The sequence below is a fragment of the Plecotus auritus genome (genome assembly GCF_963455305.1).
Source record: "Plecotus auritus genome assembly, chromosome: 4".
Taxonomy (NCBI): domain Eukaryota; kingdom Metazoa; phylum Chordata; class Mammalia; order Chiroptera; family Vespertilionidae; genus Plecotus; species Plecotus auritus.
In genome coordinates this window covers 36,174,697-36,194,131 of record NC_137775.1, presented here as the reverse complement: position 1 = coordinate 36,194,131, position 19,435 = coordinate 36,174,697, and the positions used below count along the sequence as shown (strand labels likewise).

At 41.3% G+C, this 19,435-nt stretch overlaps 1 protein-coding gene across 3 annotated transcripts in view; it reads right to left on the bottom strand.

Moving 5' to 3' along the window:
* Nucleotides 1–10,564: 10,564 nt before the first annotated feature.
* HS3ST5 (heparan sulfate-glucosamine 3-sulfotransferase 5) overlaps nt 10,565–19,435 on the bottom strand; it is a 249,084-nt gene continuing 240,213 nt past the window's right edge. For all 3 annotated transcript variants that reach the window (XM_080664840.1, XM_080664841.1, XM_080664842.1), the window contains 2 exons: nt 15,758–15,896; nt 10,565–12,281 (listed from right to left, as the gene is read on the bottom strand). In XM_080664840.1, the coding sequence (XP_080520966.1) occupies nt 11,351–12,281; nt 15,758–15,864 (1,038 nt within the window). In that variant the 5' untranslated portion in view covers nt 15,865–15,896 and the 3' untranslated portion in view covers nt 10,565–11,350. The remainder of the gene's footprint in view (nt 12,282–15,757; nt 15,897–19,435) is intronic.

Sequence of the window (19,435 nt, the reverse complement as noted above, 5' to 3'; positions counted from 1 at the left end):
GGCGGGGCGTGGAGGGCAGTCCCAAGACAGTCCAGCTCCCGGGTGAGGGGGTAGGAAGGTGCCAATGTTGGGGGGGAGGGCTCAGGGCTTAATCTGGAAGGGAAGGAAAAAGTCTCCCACTAAGGGCGAGAATCGGGAGTCTGAGAAGGAAGTGGGTTAGGGGTGAGGGGGTCTCAGTGGGGAGAACGGGGTCCAGGAGGTCCGGCCTGGAAGGCGGGCTGTTTGGGAGGGAAGAGGCTGGACATCTCTGGGCGGAGGTGAGCCGGGGCGGGAGGAGAGGAGCCTGGCTGTGCAGACCTGGTGGCGGAGTCCCGCGTCCGCGTCCTGGTGGTCGGAGCGAGGAGAGGCCGAGAGCGGTTGGGACCCGCTGGGCTGGGGCGGGAGGGGCTGCGCAGGCCGGGTGTGGGCTAGCGTCCTGCCCGGCCCCACTCCTTGGTTCGCGGCACTCTGCGCCCAGAGAGGGCACGGGAAAGGGATACCCTCAGCCGAGCCCCAATGCGGCCTCCATCCCGCCGCGCCGCCATCTTGTCCTTCTTCCTCTTCTTTAAGAATACCCTTCAGCATTTCATATAATACTGGTTTGGTGGTGATGAACTCCTTTAGCTTTTTCTTATCTGTGAAGCTCTTTATCTGACCTTCAATTCTGAATGATAGCTTTGCTGGGTAGAGTAATCTTGGTTGTAGGTTCTTGCTATTCATCACATTGAAAATTTCTTGCCACTCCCTTCTGGCCTGCATAGTTTCTGTTGAGAAATCAGCTGACAGTCGTATGGGTACTCCCTTGTAGGTAACTAACTGTTTTTCTCTTGCTGTTTTTAAGATTCGCTCTTTGTCTTTTGCTCTTGGCATTTTAATTATGATGTGTCTTGGTGTGGTCCTTTTTGGATTCCTTTTGTTTGGGGTTCTCTGCACTTCTTGGACTTGTAAGTCTATTTCTTTCACCAGGTGGGGGAAGTTTTCAGTCATTATTTCTTCAATAGGTTTTCAGTATCTTGCTCTCCCTCTTCTTCTGGCACCCCCATAATTCTGATGTTGGTACGCTTGAAGTTGTCCCAGAGGCTCCTTACACTATCTTCATATTTTTGGATTCTTTTTCTTTTTGCTTTTCCGGTTGGGTGTTTTTTGCTTCTTTGTATTTCAAATCTTTGACTTGATTCTTGCGATCCTCTAGTCTGCTGTTAGATCTCTGTATATTATTTTTTATTTCAGTCAGTGTATGCTTAATTTCTAGTTGGTCCTTTTTTCATATCCTTGAGGGTCTCACTAAATTTATTGGCCTTTTCTAGAAAACTCTTGAAAAACCTTATAACCGTGGTTTTGAACTCTATATCCAGTCGTTTGCTTTCCTCTATTTCTTTAATTTGTGACCTGTTTCTTTGTCTCCGCATTTTGGCTGCTTCCCTGAGTTGGTGGAGTAGCTTTGTGTGGTAGGTGTCCTATAGGGCCCAGTGGCTCAGCCTCCCCAGTTACCTGAGGTGGACACTCTTGGTGCACCCCTTTGTGGGCTGTGTGCACAGTCTTGTTGTAGTTAAGCCTTGATTGTTGTTGGTATCACTGGGAGGAATTGACCTCCAGGCCAATTGGCCATGAGGTTCAGCTGTGTCTACGCTGGGAGAACTTCTGTGCTGGAGACACCCTTATGAGACAAGACTTGCAAAAGCCTCTGTGCTCAGCTTGGATGGGGCGGAGTCTCAGGGTGGAGCAAACATCAATGGCTTCCTGTCAGCCCTGCCCTAAGAGGCCCCTGGGTCTCAGTGTCCCATGGTAATCACTGCAAGCACCTCTGAGAGAAAGCCACCCTTGAGTTTCACCCGCTGCCAGACAGTCCAGTTTCTCCCCGAATGAGTCTGGGTTCCCAGAGTCTCTCCCAGAACTGGAGTTCAGAGCAGTCGGGAGCTTGTGTCTCCCTCCAGCTTGAGAAAGCCAGACACGTACTCAGTTGCCAGCCCTCTCTGCATGTGTGCCTCGGTACCTCTGCCTTCTGTAGTTCTTCTGAGTCTCAGTGTGCTTTTCTCTTTCCTTCTAGTTGTGGAATTTGCACTCAGCCAGCCTTCCTCTGGTTCTGGATGATGTCTGTTTTGTCTTTTGATTGTAGTTTTGAAATTGTTGTGCGAGGCAGCAGTTTAGGTGTTTACCTATGCCACCATCTTTGTTTCCCCCTAAACACTTTGCTTTTAAATTTGTCTTTACATTTAACTGTGCTTTCAGGAACACCCGATTCAATTCCAAGGTGAAAGGTTTGTGGTCATGCTCAAGCTGAAAAGTAACGGGATCATCACATGGGGCTGGGACACTGTCACAGAACCGCTGAGGATCACACACATGCAAACTGTTGTCCATGTGCACATGCACACAATGGTGGCATATTAAATACTTGCCATGTAAGCACCTTCAATATCTTGAAATTAGCAAGACAACATCCTTCTAACGTTGGAACTTCTTGTAATGTATGTAGTGACACTTTAATTAAGTAAGCGTGTTCCTTTATCAAATTGTTTGCTTCCAGATTGGTTGATGTGTGCTTTTGAAATATTAATTTTCTGAGTTTTTCTTTTTCTCTCTGTGTATTCACTTTGTTTGGATAGACTGAGACACCTTTGGGAATGCAATTTTTAAAAGGTAGCTGAGTTAAATTGACAGGTAATGCTGACAAAGGAATGGTTTTGATTAGTTCTATCATGAACCATTATTATTAGGTTCTTTCAACAGGATTACAAATACAAATATGTCCATATATATTACGTGTATACTAAATGTGTGTACATTTTCATTTTAATGCTAATTCATATTTTTACACAGACTTGATACATATTACTACCAAGGTTGATTAAATATAGGTTTGGAATATAGCCAATAAAACAAGATTAGAAAGAGATTAGAAACAAATTTTAATTAGAAAATTGCCACCTCAAATCCTTTTAGGAAGTAAGCAGACATAAATAATAAATAGGACCATTTAGAGACTTTTCTGGACAAGCGGCCCTGGGCTGGAATTCTGGAGGGCTATATTCTAGTCACACCTTTGATTCTGGTTTTCCTAGTGACCTTTAGTAATTGTTTGATAGATCTTTCAGAAGCTAGGAATATACTAGGTGATCAATAAATGCCTCTGAATTTCATTAAGCCCAGGAGACAGAACTCAGGTCTTTGTTTTTCCCCATAGCTGAATTTCCAAGGCCATTTGGAGGAGATCCTAGGGCCAGTCTGGGATAAGACCAAGGCTCCTGCCTCCCATCTTTGGGAGCTTCAGATTTTCTGGACCAAGGCTAGATTCTATGAACTTGTAAGAAGATGGGGAAATGTTTTCTTTTTAGAGTAAAAACCATCATGTTAAAGATATTAAAAAATGTCATGTCATCTCTATCACCAAAAACTTATCTGTAATTTACTATTGTAGCAGTTTTTTACCCTTTGAGCTTCAGTAGAGTTGTCCCAGAAGAAATGAAGCTTGCTCTGTGTTTCTAGCACCAGGGAGTCGTGTCCTTGAGGGTCACTGTGCCTGCGTCTGCCTTGGGGAACTTGGAGGGGCCACCTTTCCCTCTGCTTGCTTTGTTTGTAAATTCCCTTTGTGACCAATGGCTATTGCCACATCACCCTTTGATGAAAGACTCATACGCTGATTAAATATGACACAGAGTTGTGTACATTTTGTGAGCACTCTGTTTCCCCTTATTTCTTGTATTCATTTGCTGTTGCTGCCATAGCAACATAACATAAATTTAGTGGCTTAGAACCGTAGTCGGCAAACTGCGGCTCACGAGCCACATGCGGCTCTTTGGCCCCTTGAGTTTGGCTCTTCCACAAAATACCATGGCCTGGGCGAGTCTATTTTGAAGAAGTGGCGTTAGAAGAAGTTTAAGTTTAAAAAATTTGGCTCTCAAAAGAAATTTCAGTTGTTGTACTGTTGATATTTGGCTCTGTTGACTAATGAGTTTGCCGACCACTGGCTTAGACCATCACAAACGTATTATCTTACATTTCTGTAGGCTTAGAAGTCCAACCCGAGTCTCTCTAGAGCCAGGGGTGGGCAAACTTTTTGACTCGAGGGCCACAATGGGTTCTTAAACTGGACTGGAGGGCCGGAACAAAAGCATGGATGGAGTGTTTGTGTGAACTAATATAAATTCTAAGTAAAGGAGTGGAGGGGAGAGCAAGAGAACCCTCTGCTCTTTCGGCTTCGCAGGCCGGATAGAACAGCCAAATGGGCCGGATCCGGCCCGCGGGCCGTAGTTTGCCCACGGCTGCTCTAGACTAAAATCAAGGTGTTGGCAGGGCTATATTCCCTTCTGAAGGATCTAGGGGAAATCCATTTTCTTGCATTTTTCAGTGTCTAAAGGCTGCCCATATTCATTGGCTCATGTCCTCCCTCCTTCCATCTTCAAAGCCAGAAATGTGACATCTCTCTGAAGATTCCTGAACTCAACCCATTCTTCCATTACAGTCTCCCTCCAACTGTCCTCTTTTGCCTCCCTCTCCTACCTTCAAGGACCCTTGTGGTTATATTGGTCCCATCCAGATACTCCAGGAAACTCGCCTCATCTCAAGTTCTATACTTTATCACATCTGCAGAGTTCCTTTTGCTATAGGAGGTAACAAAGGCATGGGTTCCTGAGATTAAGATGTAAGTATCTTCAAGGAAGATATTCTGTCAACCACCCTTCTTCTTCTTCTTATGTTTCTTTAGGAATTGAGGAAAATAAAGTTGTTCAGTGAATTATTACTATAATTATAATTTTCATCATGATAGAATCAAGGTTGAGAGGTCCAAGGTTATGTAGCCCTCTCTCATATGGATTATGGGCTTGGCCACGTGACATACTTTGGCCATTGAGAAATTTTAGACATAATGCAAGCAGATGGTTGAAAAGTGCTTGCACATTGGTTTTGTCATCTCTAGTTACTTTTTACACCCCTCTACCATCTGAGGAAGCCCAGGCAAGTCTACTAAGTGATGAGACACACATGGCCCAGGCACTGTTGTCACTCAGCTAAAAGCCAGCATCAGCAAGTGGCACCAACCCAGTGCTAGCACAAGCCACCTGATATTTAAGAGAGGACACCCTAGATCACCAACTGGATCTGCCAGAAACCACAGGTGCATGAGGGAGGCCAGCAGATGGATCCAAGCCTGACCAGACCAGTAGAACTGCCCAAATGAGCAACAGCATCCTGAGCTAAATAAGATGTTTGTGGGTGTTTTATTACACAGTAAAAGTTCATTAACTCAGAAGGAGAAAGTTAGAAGCCAAAGCTGAGAATAAGGTTAAGTTGAAGGACAGATCGGTTGCAAAGGAATGGAGACAAAGAATATCTCCTACACACAAAACCATAGACACAAAGCATTTTGGAGCAATCCTATGCACAAGAACAGCAGAGTGCATTGAGTCTGACCTCTTTTTACTCCACCTTTAGATTCCTGATTCTGTGACAATGTCACAAGGAATGCTCCAATAATCACTTTAATCTATTGGTGCAATGTCATATTGAAATATCTTAAACATCCTTATTCTTATTCTTACATTTTATTTAATAGGAAGCTGAAGCCCAGAAAGATGGATTGACTTGTCCATTCCACCCTCAAAATTTAGGTTACATATCCTTTGTTTTTAATGAAACAAATATATTCCCTGCACACTTTTGAAAACACTATTATTATGCCTTTCTTGTGAGAGAATGTTGTATTTGATTTCTTCTCATTCCCATGTGTCCTGGTTTCAGGATGAGTGGACTTATAGTGAGATGCTCAGTGGCAGACGGACAATATAACTTCCACAGACTGCATATGCAGAGAGCTGGCTTTCAAAAGATACCTTTGCCTCAGTCCTGATGAAAAAATGAGCCAGATCTGAAGGATTCCATCAGCTTTAGCAAAGCTGCTGGCCAAGAAGAGAAGTGAGAGATCCAAAGAGTAAACAAGAGTGGGAAGGAAAACTATAATTCTCTGGGCACCAATTGTTTGAAAGAAGATTTAGAATAATTTTGTCATCTCATATCCATTCTTAAATATGTAGCTTCTAAGGATCAGCAGGTACAGACCCAAGAAGGCGGGCAAGAGCCCCTCATCCCGAGTGGTGGGGTATGCCCACAGGTAGGGCTTGCTCAAGGCCTGGGGAGCTCTGGAATGGTTTCCATTCTTAGCTTTCATCTTCTTTTAGACATGCTCCATTGTCCAGCTTTGCGGACTTCCTAGTCTCTTCCAGACCTCATGCTTTTGTTCTGTCTGCCTCATCCAGGAGTCCATTTTTCCTGCTTGTTTGCCTTGTGAGGTACAATGATCTTGTGCTCCATTTAAGCATCATCTCACTGACGTCCTCCAGACTCCTCCAGGTTAAGTTAGCTGTTCCCTCCTCTGGCTTCTAAACTTTAACCCACCCATTTATACTATTAACTAGTGGCCCAGTTCACGAAAGTCGTGCACAGGGGGTGGGGGTGGGGTGTCCCTCAGCCCGGCCTGCACTCTCTCCAATCTGGGACATCCCTCTCACAATCCGCGACCACTGGCTCACCTGTCTGCCTGCCTGATCACCCCTCACCACTCTGCCTGCTGGTCTGCTCACCCCCAACTCCCCCCCTTGTCGGCTTGATCGCCCCCAACTATCCCCCCCTGCCAGCCTGCTTGCCCTCAACTGCCCTCTGCTGACCTGATTGCCCCCAACTGCGCCCCCCCCCCTTCAGCCTGATCGCCCTCAACTGCCCTCCCCTCCTGGTCTGATCGCCCCTAACCACCTCTGCCTTGGCCCCGCCACCATGGCTTTGTCTGGAAGGTCTCCCAGTCTAATTAGCATATTACCCTTTTATTAGTATAGATTCTGTTTGGTGTGGTGACATTGTCATCTGGTGTTGCTGGAAGGCCTTACCTTGAAATTTATTTGCAGGACCTAGTGTTAGATGACCTGCCATGCATCAATTACAGGTTCTTTTATACTCTATGTTCAAACCTTTAGTGCCCTCACTAAAGGAACAGGCAGTTTTGTAGTTGGCCTTCAAGATTTTCCCCTGGTGTCATTAAAGGAAAGGAAATGCAAAGCAGAGTTGTGTGAATTTAGAAATGTTGCAGGGTGAGCCAGAGGCAAGTCAGCTCTTTGAAATGATGTTCCCAGTCCACTGGGAGTGACTCACCTTCTTGGAGGACTCTTTAAAGAGGGATGACATGTATGTTTAGAAACAATTAACCCTTTTACCAACAGTTCCCTAAGACTTGGAGACTTTTATGTTCATAAATTCAGAAGTGACAGAACTAGCCCGATAAGGGAGCAGGCAGGCATGCTGCAGCTTGCTTTATGTGACTGACACCAATCAGATCCCTGCTATAGGAAATACATATTGCTATCAATGTAGTATGCCTTTTCAACTCCTCAATCCCTCTCTAATCATTATGAAATGTCATTCTTATTCCTCAAAGGTACAATCAAATGTAATTATAAATAAATCTTTCAAAATACACAATGTTTTTGTGAGATATGTAGTAAGGTACCATTTATTAGACCCTTACCAAATGATCATATTTTGGCCCAAATTTCATCCTTGCACTAGCTATAAAAATTGATAAACAGATACTTGGGGGCATGCATAACCTCATTAAGAGGACAAACTGTTATTGAAATACTTGAGTAACACCAATTTGGAAAAAATACCAATTAAGAGGTTTTTATTTGATAAAACAGGTACAATTAGATGTTTTTCAATATATTGTTATTATAGTTTGGCACTTTGTGTAGTAGAGAATAATAGCAATTAATTTGCCTTAATATATTCTATATTTTCACCTTGTTAGCCCAAATTGCTATGATTTTCCTGTATTTCATCATTTTTAAGGAGAATGTTTTCAGCAAAGTTTTTTTTTTTTTTTTTTTTTTTAACTTAGACTGTAGACTATTCTCCTACGTGGAAAATGGCTGCTGAGTATGCGGAAAGAGCACAAAAACTTCAGCAGGAAGACACTATTTATAGTCATGTAAAATTTTCCATCCCTGGAAAATTCTTAAATTAGGCTTAGGAAGGCAGTCCTATTTAGCATGCTGGTTGGACAAAGCAGAAGCTTATTGTCAACGCTGGGATTTGGACTGCACCTGTCTGTCCCGAGTCCCCACCTCCCCTTAGCAACAGTACCTCTCCAGTGTCCCAGGTAAAGCTCCCACAGGTTCTTGAGCTTGTCTTCCTGCAGGACCTTCGTGCCAGATGCAGCACCCCAAGTAGTGCTCTCATTCGCTCCATCAGCTTTAGTGGGTCTGGACCAGCAATTAATGACTGTCCTTGCTGGTCCATCAACTCAAAAGGTACCAAATCTCAGATCAGATGCCACTATGAGGGATTGATGTGTCTTTGCTTTATCATACATTAGCCGAATGTCTTTGATTTTTCCTTCACTAGTAGGCAATTGGTTGGAAAAGTCATCACCTTAATCATTGGAGGGTTTGAGTGAGGTGATTTCAATTGAGTAGGTGATATACTTGGAATTTGGGATGTCTTGTCTGTGGGTTTGTGTCTCTTTTTTACCTCTGTTCCCTAGTGTCTCTCACTCCCTTGAGACTCTAATTCCTGTTTGTATAATTGGAATTCCTTGGCTTCCCAAATGGTGTAATTTCAGCTTTATGGTCCAGCAGAAACTTCGGAGGTGCTTACACGGTTTCTTTCTCTTTGCAGCTAGAAGTGTTTCACAAAGCCATATGGTGCCAACCAGGCCTCTGGAGAGAATATAGTTTTCATGATGTAAAAGGAATAACTTATTCAAGAGAACCCTAGTGGGGCTATTGTAATGAGCTGACGACTTCTCCAGAGGTCCCCCGTCCCTGTTTGATGACAACAGGAAACGTTTTTCTAAACAAGGAGGTTTAAAGCCTCCCGTGGAAGTATGCTATTAAGTCACAGGCTTTTTATTTCTCTGCATAGCCCAATCAGCTGTGGCTGTGTTTTTTGTTTATTTGTTTGTTGTTTCAGTGAAATGAAACCTGCCTCCAAACTCACCCCACTCCCCCAGGACAGATCTCTGTGGGAAGGCTCCAAACTTTAAAATAATTCTCAAACTTATTTAGGAAGTACAATAACTGGAAATACAGCACTTTTTTTTTTTTCTGAATGTGATGCAAAAATTCTGGCTTATTGAGCTAAAAATAACGAATTATAAAAGTCAGCATAAGTCAAATAGAATCTTAGAATGAACTCTGATATACACTGTTGGTAGCAGTAGCAAAGTTTTAAGAAAAATTGGGAATATAAAAGATTATTACAGAGAGACACCTGTTCATTGTTTTAAAAATTTCTCTGAGTCTTGAAAAGGATTCCCATTTTTCAATTTTACTGGTGGAATATCTAGGGTGAGTTTTTGAAACATCAGTATTCCAACAGGGCATAATTTGACAGTCACTGGTTTAAAACTTATTAGCCATATAGTGCTCTAGGAATCATTATAATAAAATGAATGATGGCAATGTGTGATTATGTCCTGAATGTAGTATTCAAAGAGTTTCCTCTGATGATTAGCTGAGAGTTGAGGCACAGAGGAATCTGATGACAGATTCCTTATATTTGATTCCATTCACGGTGGAAGGGAGATGTGATTGACATTTAGACCGAAGACTCTCACTCCAGAGTTATTGCACAGTGAGCGAGAGGCCAGCCTGTCAGTGTTGGTGTCGGCTTGTTCCGTGCCAAGAGAACAGCATCACTGCTAACTGAAATAGCGAAGATTACCAAGGCTGTAGCTTGAGAAGCAATATATACCGACACTGGGAGGGAAAGGGCTGTTTATTTGTAAAAGCTTACCATCAAATCACTGGACAGGATAAACAACTCATAGAGAAAAATCCATTGTAACTTGTTGATTTCTCTAGGCACTCTCAATGGGGTGTCGAACTAAACTCTCTCAAATGTAAGCAATCGTGATGGGGAAAAATCCATCTTTTATTATTGTTATTTTTGCTGATACCTCTTTTCAACTTCTTTCCATGGTTGAATTATATTTAAGCATATATAATCTATTTGATGTTAGTAAGCACCCAAGTTAGCATTAATTTCTGTGGGTGGAAATATGAGTTATATGTTTAGGTCAGTAATAACAACACTACACAATTTGATCATTTCTGAGTACATTGATAATATTTTCATCTCAAAGAGGGAGTTCTGAGAGTTTGTATTCGTTTTTGAAGCATCAGCAGCTTTCAGTGCAGAGGCCACACGCATTTTCTAATCTAATTTTACTCAATTTCTCTACCGGTCTGACTCTGATTAGAGGTTCAAATAAAATTGTGATTCTTCTCTGCATTGATTATGTTAAAGTATTTCTTGTCTTTCTCCTGGCACAGCAGCATTTGCAAGAAAATTAATTGTTATAAAGTTGTAGCAGAGCATCACTAGTGTTCTTTGAGGGTTATTCTACTAGATTTCCAGATAGTTGAGACTTTTTTTTAATATACTCAACTTCACTTCAGAAATAAATCTCACAAGGGTACAGGAATCCAATGGAGAAGTACATGTTTCCAGGTGCTCTCAAAGCGCACATAAACAGCTTTGATTTGGGGAGCCAGCAGGGGGCATGTATAACAAAAATGAATTAAAAAGAAAAGTTGCACATAGAGTAATTTTAATCCATTCCATTTTTAAATACCACAATAAATTTAATTTTCACAATAAATTAAATAGCCATATTCAGTTTACAAAATAGAGTTACTTAGTGTGAAACAACTATTTACAATAATATACATTATGTACATGACATTTCTCTTTGTTGACATAGAACATGGAAGTGAAAGGACTTTCCAATATATGATTGACATGCTACAAGTGACATCATGGTCCATACGAGAAAACAATAGTGCAAAATCACCACAGGAACTTTGGAACAATGTCAATTTTATGAGATAGGACATCGTTTTAAATCATAAGAAAATAGCATTTTCTGTTTTCATGGCACCAATTCAGCATCTGAATTAAAGAGCCAGCTTTCCCTTAGAAAAGAATGCATAACCGAATCCTCTCCTTCCTGCAGCTTCACAGCCATTGGTACTTTCCACACATTTATCTTTTGGCTTCAATTTATGTAAATGGCGGGTGACAAATTCTGACTCAAAGGAAGACTAACTCTTTGAGAATAGCTGAAGTCACTTTCCCCCAATACCACCACCTCTTCTTTTAGTAACTTGTCTCAAAGATGCTACTATGCAGACAGCAAATTGTTTTTGTACATTTTCAGTAGAAAAAGAACTGGTCTTATATTTGGTCACACACTGTGTATATACAAGTAGAGATGGAAACATGACTTGGATAGTTGTGTCTTGGAAAAGTGCATATTTTAATCTAGAGGAGACATTGCGTGTCTCCAGGCACAACACATGGTGTTGTATGACTTATTATTTTAGGGCCAGTTCAGTGTCCTCCCAGTGATCTGGTAAAATTTTTGATTGAAAGGGTGAAAGAATTTGCGCAATTTGGTAATGACAGAGGGGTCCACCTCTGGATGAATGCGCCCCTTGCTGCCAGCCAGGCACTTATTAAAGATAACGTTAAATCGCAAGCAGTAGAACCCTCTGGTAACATTGAAATACAAATTGTACTGACTTATTCTCGGGGGAAGATTTAGGAACTTCTCCACGAGCTGAAGTTCTGGCAGAGGTTCTGTGATGAGGCGATCTCCATCCACAATGTGAAATTGCTCAATCGGAAAGTATTTCAACCACCTTTCCAAATGTTTGGTGTAGATGCTGGTTCTTACTGCTTTGTATTTTGTGTTCACTTCGCAGGTATTAGGGTCTATTGCCAGCTTCTCAAACTTGTAATAAGTTTTATTCTTCCTCTCCTTCCCCTCTAGCACCTGAGTGTAATCAGAAATAGCTCTTGTGGTTGGCTCCCTGACAATGATCAGCAACTTGATGGATGAGTTCATTTTGTAAATCCTTTCTGGAACCTCCTCCGTGATAAAATACGCCGGGCTCTTTTCAATTGTGATTTGCTGAGGGTAGGAAAAAGGCATCTTTTTTCTATACCACTCAATGCCCTTGGCATAATTCTCATCATTGTCAAAAAAGTGGATTTCTTGAGAGGCTTTGACCACAGCTGGATGGAGGTTCAGCATCTCAAGCAGGGCCCTGGTGCCTCCTTTTCTCACCCCAATGATAATGGCCTTGGGGAGTTGCTGGACCAGGTCATGAAGGCGAACCTGTTCCTTGGAAACGTTGCCCTTCCGGAACTCATGCAGCAGGCCGCGCTTGAACTGCAGGGCACGGAGAGGGAATTCAGCCTGCCCGCGGGCTCCAAATCGGCCTTCAATGGGGCAAATGGGTTGTAGCCTGCAAACAACAGAGAGACACTGTAAGAACCTCACTGCAACTAGATTCTCATTTTTCTGGTTCACCAGTCAGAGTAAGACTTTAAATGCATAAATAAAACCACTGTTTCCCTGCCTGATGCAATCCATAATGAACATATGTTTGAGAAATTTTATTTTAAGCAACACTGTATTTAATGGAGCACACATAATTGATGGGATTATTTTTATTAGTGCTCCTTAAATTTTTTATTCACCAAGCACTTAATTGACTACGGCATGTACTTATGTTCACACAGCACAGGACAGACAAGTGACACCAGTCATACTAATAGCTTTTTAACAGCTCGCCAGTTAACATTATTTAGAGAATGTGAAAGGTGGAAGATTATAATATTGAGCTGGGAGACTGAAGGGCAGCTAGGAAGCTAGTCTTTTGGGTTTCGTGTGTATCACTACCTTGCAGCACTCATATGGCTCTTAAAAACTGTTGATATATAATTTGAAAAGAGGTTGCAGTCTCTGTCTTTGGTTATTTGCATCATCAACCTGAAAAATTCCAAAAGTGGCACTTGCTGAGCTTTTCAGCCTCTTGAGAATTTCTGCTGTTGTCCTTAGGGACAGCTGGAAGAGTACTGTATTTCTTTCTCTTCCTATCTAAAGAGGTCAGGGTTATGGTTTCACTTGGTTGAATGTAGGCACAAACCCAATGCCATCAGCAAGTGCTGTATATCACTTACCACACCTGGGACCTGAAATCCACACGGCCTTAGCAGGGCCAGAAACCTCAGGTCCGCATTGACAAGTCCATTTAAATCAGGAACTCAAGCTCATGAAGGAAGGGATGCAATCGATGGAGCCAGAAAGGAGGATTCCCACTTCAACATTGCCTTAAATAAGGAACTACCACCCCTGCTTCTCTCAGAGAAAAAGGTGTGGTGATAATTATAATGCTATTAGGCTGGAGTGGCTGTTTAATTTGGCATAGCTAATATATATGGTTAGTACATTGAGTTTCCTTTGGGGTATAGTCTGGAATGGAACTGAAATTCATTATAATTTCCCTAGGTTTATTTGGAAAGGCATTTTAACCATCTTGGTAAAGGGTAGAAGAGTGGTAAAAATGACTGTTAAGCCAATTCCTTCAACGGAAACCTCTAGTATCCCAATAATTGGGAGTCTATGTCCACTTCTCTGTGGCAATAAGTTTCTTCCTTACATATCCCAGGAGACTCTATTGTACCTTTCTTGTCTTCTGTAATGTTACAATTAAAAGGAGAAGAGGAAAACCTCAAGGTCATGCCAAGGCATTCTGCAGAACCGAGGAGAAAGGGCTTGGCCTGTGCTCTGTGTAAACAGTCTAACCAAATGCTTAAGCAAAAATATAAACATAGTTTACTTTTTTGCAGTACTTGTTTTTTTTTATGATTTCAAACACAACTCATGCTCATTGTGGAAAACATGAAAATACGGAATACTATAAAAAAGTTTATCACAGTCACTATGTTAGAGAAACATAAATTTTGTTTATACAAATTTGTAAAGATTAAGGCTGGAGTTCTAAATGAAAGATATAAAAGGAGCAACACATATAGAGTCAAAGATGTTTTTAATTGTGACATTGCTTGGGACATCACAAATTCATCTTTTAGCTCTTCTTGATTGACAAGTAAGCGCTAATTCCCTAAGACATCCATTGAATATACTGGATGGACTTCTCTTTTGTGCATCTAGAATGATGCTAGTGTATGTCATCCTTGAAAGAATTAAGGCAATAATCAAGTCCTTTTCTGTAGGACTTAATTCTCTTGAGGAATTCTGGCTGAGAGAGGCTGAAATAGAGTCCCTTTCCTACCTCTAGAAAGGGCCATTTTTCTTCTTTTCTTCCTCTTTCTACCTGCTACCTTGGGAGCTCATAGCCTGCAGAACAATTGCTTGTTGGACTCCATATCTCAGAATTGGAGAAAATATCACCTTATTTTGACTTCTTGAAGAGCAGATTCTGAGCATGGGGCTCAGACTATATAACATGGACTCTAAGGATTGGAAGGGATGGTAAAAGTAACCGAGCTCAGCCTCCCATTCGGAGTTACTAAAAGATAAGTGTAAGTCAGCATGGGTAAATTTTAGATGCAATCCACTCTGACTCTCAATTGAGAACTTTTGAGAAAGCCCAATAAGCAATCTATCTCCTTATAATGATAAGGATCCCATTTGAGACTATAAACCAGGTGAAAAATGAAAAGAACCAACTAAGTAACCAATATGTTAATGACCATTAGATCAATTACTCAATAAAAAGGAAATGATTGGGAAGAACTTGATACAAAAGTCCCTTTATGGACATAGGACAATGATACCACCTTAAGGCTTTTCACTAATAACTAAACACTACCTTTAGGGAACTACTTGAAGCCAGTGATAAGCCGATCATACCGTTTCGCATAGTTAGCAACTAGTATGTGGATGTTTACTCTGGATTTTTGAATTGAAAAACATAAAGGGGTTCACTTTACCAGTCAAAATTGACACTGGAAGAAGGAAAATAAAGACCACTGCTATATTATTTGATAAATATCTATGGTGATAAGATCTATAGATTAGAAAAGGAAAACTGCAAGGGAGATATTTTCATTTTAAAGTGTGGCTGCATTTTCACAGAAAATGGGAACTGAATGCATGGAGAACACACTTCAGCCTCTCCAGAGCAACAGTTAATTTAAAGAGCAAAGAAGGAAGCTTCACATTTCAGAAATTCAGTTCTCTGTCCTTCACAGTCACACTGGAAGTTGGACAGCCCAGAGGTGTTCATTGTGGAGCCAGATGATATTGCTCAGCTTCTGCACGCTGAGCACCTTTCAACTGTTTGCTTATTTAGAGACAACCCCTGGCTCTGTAAATTTCCTCTCCATAGATTTTTCCATTGGTTTCTGGGCAATTACTCTGAGTGACAGGCTCCTTGTCTGGTACATCCAACTCGTGGAAACCAGAGCTAATTAACATAGTTCAAACTCCCCATGCCTGCAGCCATCTTTCCAGGGCAGTGGGTTCCAAATTTGATGAGCTCCTTTATAGGCACAAACATAATTTTAACTCTCCTGGTAGATCATTAATGGCTCACTCATAAATTTCAAAATGAAAATACCTAAATACATCATCACCATTTTGCTATGGCTAGAGGTCAACAACCAGATGCACACAGACCACACTGAGCTCTAGAAAATGACATTTTCCCTGTACATGGCTTTATCGCTTCTCTGAAAATAAATGTCAGTGCACACAGAATACAAATGGATCCTGACGAAAACCTTGGTTTGAGCAACTTGGATCTCTGTTTTAAAGGCTTAATAGATCAAAATCAATACTGCAAAAAAGTATGTTTCTTGGGAATTTTGAAGGAGGAAAACAAAGGGGTAGGTTTAAAATTATGTCCTAAGGAAGTTTAAGTCAAGAAACACGTAATGTCACGTGGGCATAGTTATGTGTTTAATCACCTACCTATCCAAACTCCCAACTCTGGCGACTAGATACAGGAGACTCCCAACAGCAAGGCTTCCCAGCACCAGGAGCTTCTGTCTCAGCCACACCTGCTGTTTGAATAGCATGGCCCTCCATCAACCTTTAGGACTTCTGTAGCCTGAGAAATGGGGACAGAAGTGGACTCATTAGTGGTCTTCTCTTATAGGTTCTTTTAATTGTCACAAAGCCAAGCAGGGGTAGGAAAATAGGTGATTAAGTGACGCCGCATGAAGAACAGACCTCATACCAACCTTGACAATGTTCATGGGTATTTAGCACAACTTGGTTTCCTTTTCCTGGCCTTTAAGATCAAATACAAAATTGGGGGAAGATACTACTAACTAGACAGAACCTGCTAGACAATTGTCAAAGTAAATTAAAATGCATATATTACAACAAATAGTAAATATATATGTGTGCACATATATGCTTATATTTGTTGTTGTTGTTAACCATTAAAAATACTGATAACATGAGCAACTAAGCAATCTGAGGCTTACTGGCAGGGCAACCAGTAAACTGAAGTTTCTGCCTCAGGATAACAGGGCAAATGTAGAAATTGAAACCCCAATTCAGTACGTTATTGTTTTGGGCATAACATTTTACCCACATGTGTTTTGTTTTGTTCTAGTTGTGACTGAAGGAAGTGAGCAAGATCAAAAGCTATTTCTTTACTTACCAAAGTTATCAGGGTTTACTAGCAGGACCCCAGATGTTTAAGTACAGTGGCATCAAGTAACCTGATGTTTCCTTCAAGTTCTCTGCCCTTTTCTGAATTGAACTGAAAACATGCTTAGACTAGACAGAAACCCCTGCTCTGTGACCCCTCCTTTGGGTGGGTTTGGTGATATCTGTCTTGCTATTAAATCATAACAGAAGCTTAACTGGGAGCTTCAAAGTCACACCTGAAATAAGGCCAGCGAAAAGTGTAAGGCGTTACTAGTGCTATTATTAAATTTGGGGGAAAATGCAAGCTTCCAATTCAGCCTTTCTTATTAAAAATAAATCAAACCCCCTTTCAAGATAAGATTGTTTTCTTATTGAAACTCAATATAGTGACCCAAGAAGAGGGACTATAGCAGTGGGCCATGGTTAGAAATTGTTTTGCTGCAATGATATCTCCATATTTGCTATGTGAAGATTTTCTCTGTGCAAAGGGGATATACTAGGATTGACGGATTGATCTGTTCATTCATTCATCAAGAAATTACTAAGCACCGAAACATGTTTCCGGCTACTCTACTAGGTTGATGGGGGATTCTAAAAAAGATCTCGATGGACTTTTAGCCCTTGAAAAATTAATGATGTGATTAGGGAAGCGTGAAACAACCAGAGAATGCAACCTAATTCATGATAATGTATGAATAAATGCTGGGGAAAGAAAATGAAGGAAATGGTCAGGGATATGGGCTCTATGGGAATTGTGTGTGTGTATGTGTATGTAATGTACTATATGGTTTGGTGAGGAGGCTATAAGAGTATATCCCAAAGGGGAGAGAAAAGAATAGCATTCATCCAAGAAACAGCTAAACATTATTTATGGAACATGCCTATGTGTTAGATTCTATACTGGGTACTATGAAGATTGGAGCCAACATGGGAGTCTGTAGTCTAGTGGAGAAAACAGACATTAAACCCATAAGCATAGAATTTACATATACTTACAAATCGTAATAACAATGAAAATGACAGGATGCAGTGAGAGAGAATCACAGGAGGAACCACTTCAGTCCTTCCTGAAGAAGTGACCATTGGGCTGACAACTGGGGCATGAAGGGCAAGGGGGGCTGGAGTAGGGCAGAGTGGATTGTAGGCAGAGGAACCAGCATTTACACAAGTACATGGGAGAGGAATGCTTGGCTAGTTGGAGAAGTGAAGGGAGGCTGGTGTGGCTAGACACAGGGATGGAGGGGAGAGAGAAAGGGCTAAAAGCAGAAACAAAGAGGGGGCAATAAAGGTGTTTGCAGGGTCAGGGTGAGCCTGTGGTTCTGACTTGGCATGGCTTGCCTTGTGTGTAGGTATAATGGGGAAGAGCAGGGAAAGAGAAAATGAGGTTTACTGAGGCTTACTATGTGGCAAAGACATTATCCAGGTGCATTTTAGGAAATTCTCAGAAAAACCCTATGAAGCAGTAATAGTTATTTCCATATGATGGACAGGTTAAGTGAAGCTCAGATCATTTTCTCTAACTTGCCTATGATCACACAGCTAGCAGGTAATGTGAAGACAAAGGCATAACCTATGTAGGGTGATTCAGGGCTTTGCTGAAAGAATCATTCTATCTCCAGATTGATGTCCGAAGTCCTGAGTTAGAGCCACATGCCTTTAGCACAGGGCTCTGATCCCTGTTGAGATGAAAATACTGCTGCAAGATGCAGAACAGGGTGGCAGAGAAAACTGTGCCCACATCTCCCAGTTCAGTTCTCCATTTAGTAGCTCTGTTCTAGGAGTTGGCCAATTAGATTCTCTGGCCTTTCTTTCCCAATGTATAAAAGGGGATATATGACTTCCCCACTCTATTGAACTGTAGTGAGAATGAAATAAGTTTTCTTTAAGTAACTTCTCTACACAGAATATGCCATAATAACATAAGGGATTATGTGCCATTTGTATCTTAGTGTGAGTGAATTTAATGTGTATTCTACAAACAGTGTGTGAAAACAACAGCTATTATGTGGTTGAAGAGGACCAGATACAAATAGGAGAGATGGGAAGCGTAAAGGTAAAGTGTGCTTGCCCCATGGCCTACATTAGGATCAACAGCCTATACAGAGGAGCAGCCCAAAGCGAGGCTCACCTGGCCTCATCGGCTCTCTAAACCAAGCAGGTCAAACTTGCGGCCCACAGTGAGTATTTTTGTGGCCCAGCCAATACAACGGTATGTAAGAAACATTTTAATAAAAATTTCATAACTTGATTTTTACAATATCCTATTATACATAATTATTAATAACAAAGTACAACGTTCGCTAATGACTGATTACTATAACCGTGTTGCATTCATTTCCCTTACGCGCCTTACACACAGGTGCACCATTTCTCTCCACTAATACTAGCAACGAATATTTTAGCAGCCGATGGCCACGTCATTAGTCTTGGACTGACTTGTTTGCTGTGCGCAATAGGAAATATTTCGCTTTCGGAGAACAAGAAAAATAGGTTTATTTGCGTTACGCTTATTAATTTGTGCAGTTATTCAGTGTCTGGTAAGTTAATGTTCAAGAAAAAATATTACTTTTTATTCAAATGTTCTATTATTTTATGTTAACGATTACTCATTTACTTTAGCCCTTTGTATTCAGCATGTCTCTATGGAAATAAACCTGTTTCTCTGAAAATTGAAGCTTTTGTTTTTTTGCGGCCCACATAAACTTAAACCTTGTTTATTTGGCCCATGTTAGCCTTTGCGTTTGACAATCTTGCTCTAAATGTAGCGCCCACACTCTGCTACTCAGAACAATACTACACAATGCTTTGTCGACTTTCACGAGCTCACTGTTCCCCTGTCTTGGGCTACAGTTCTCCCTGTAAGGTCTGGACTATGTCTCAGTTCCTCTAGAAGTCATTTCCAACTGATGTCCCAGTCCATAGTCATCTTCCTCCTCCACTGAATTCTTGTTCTGGAAGTCAGAAGCACAATTAGGCTTTTACTGTTTG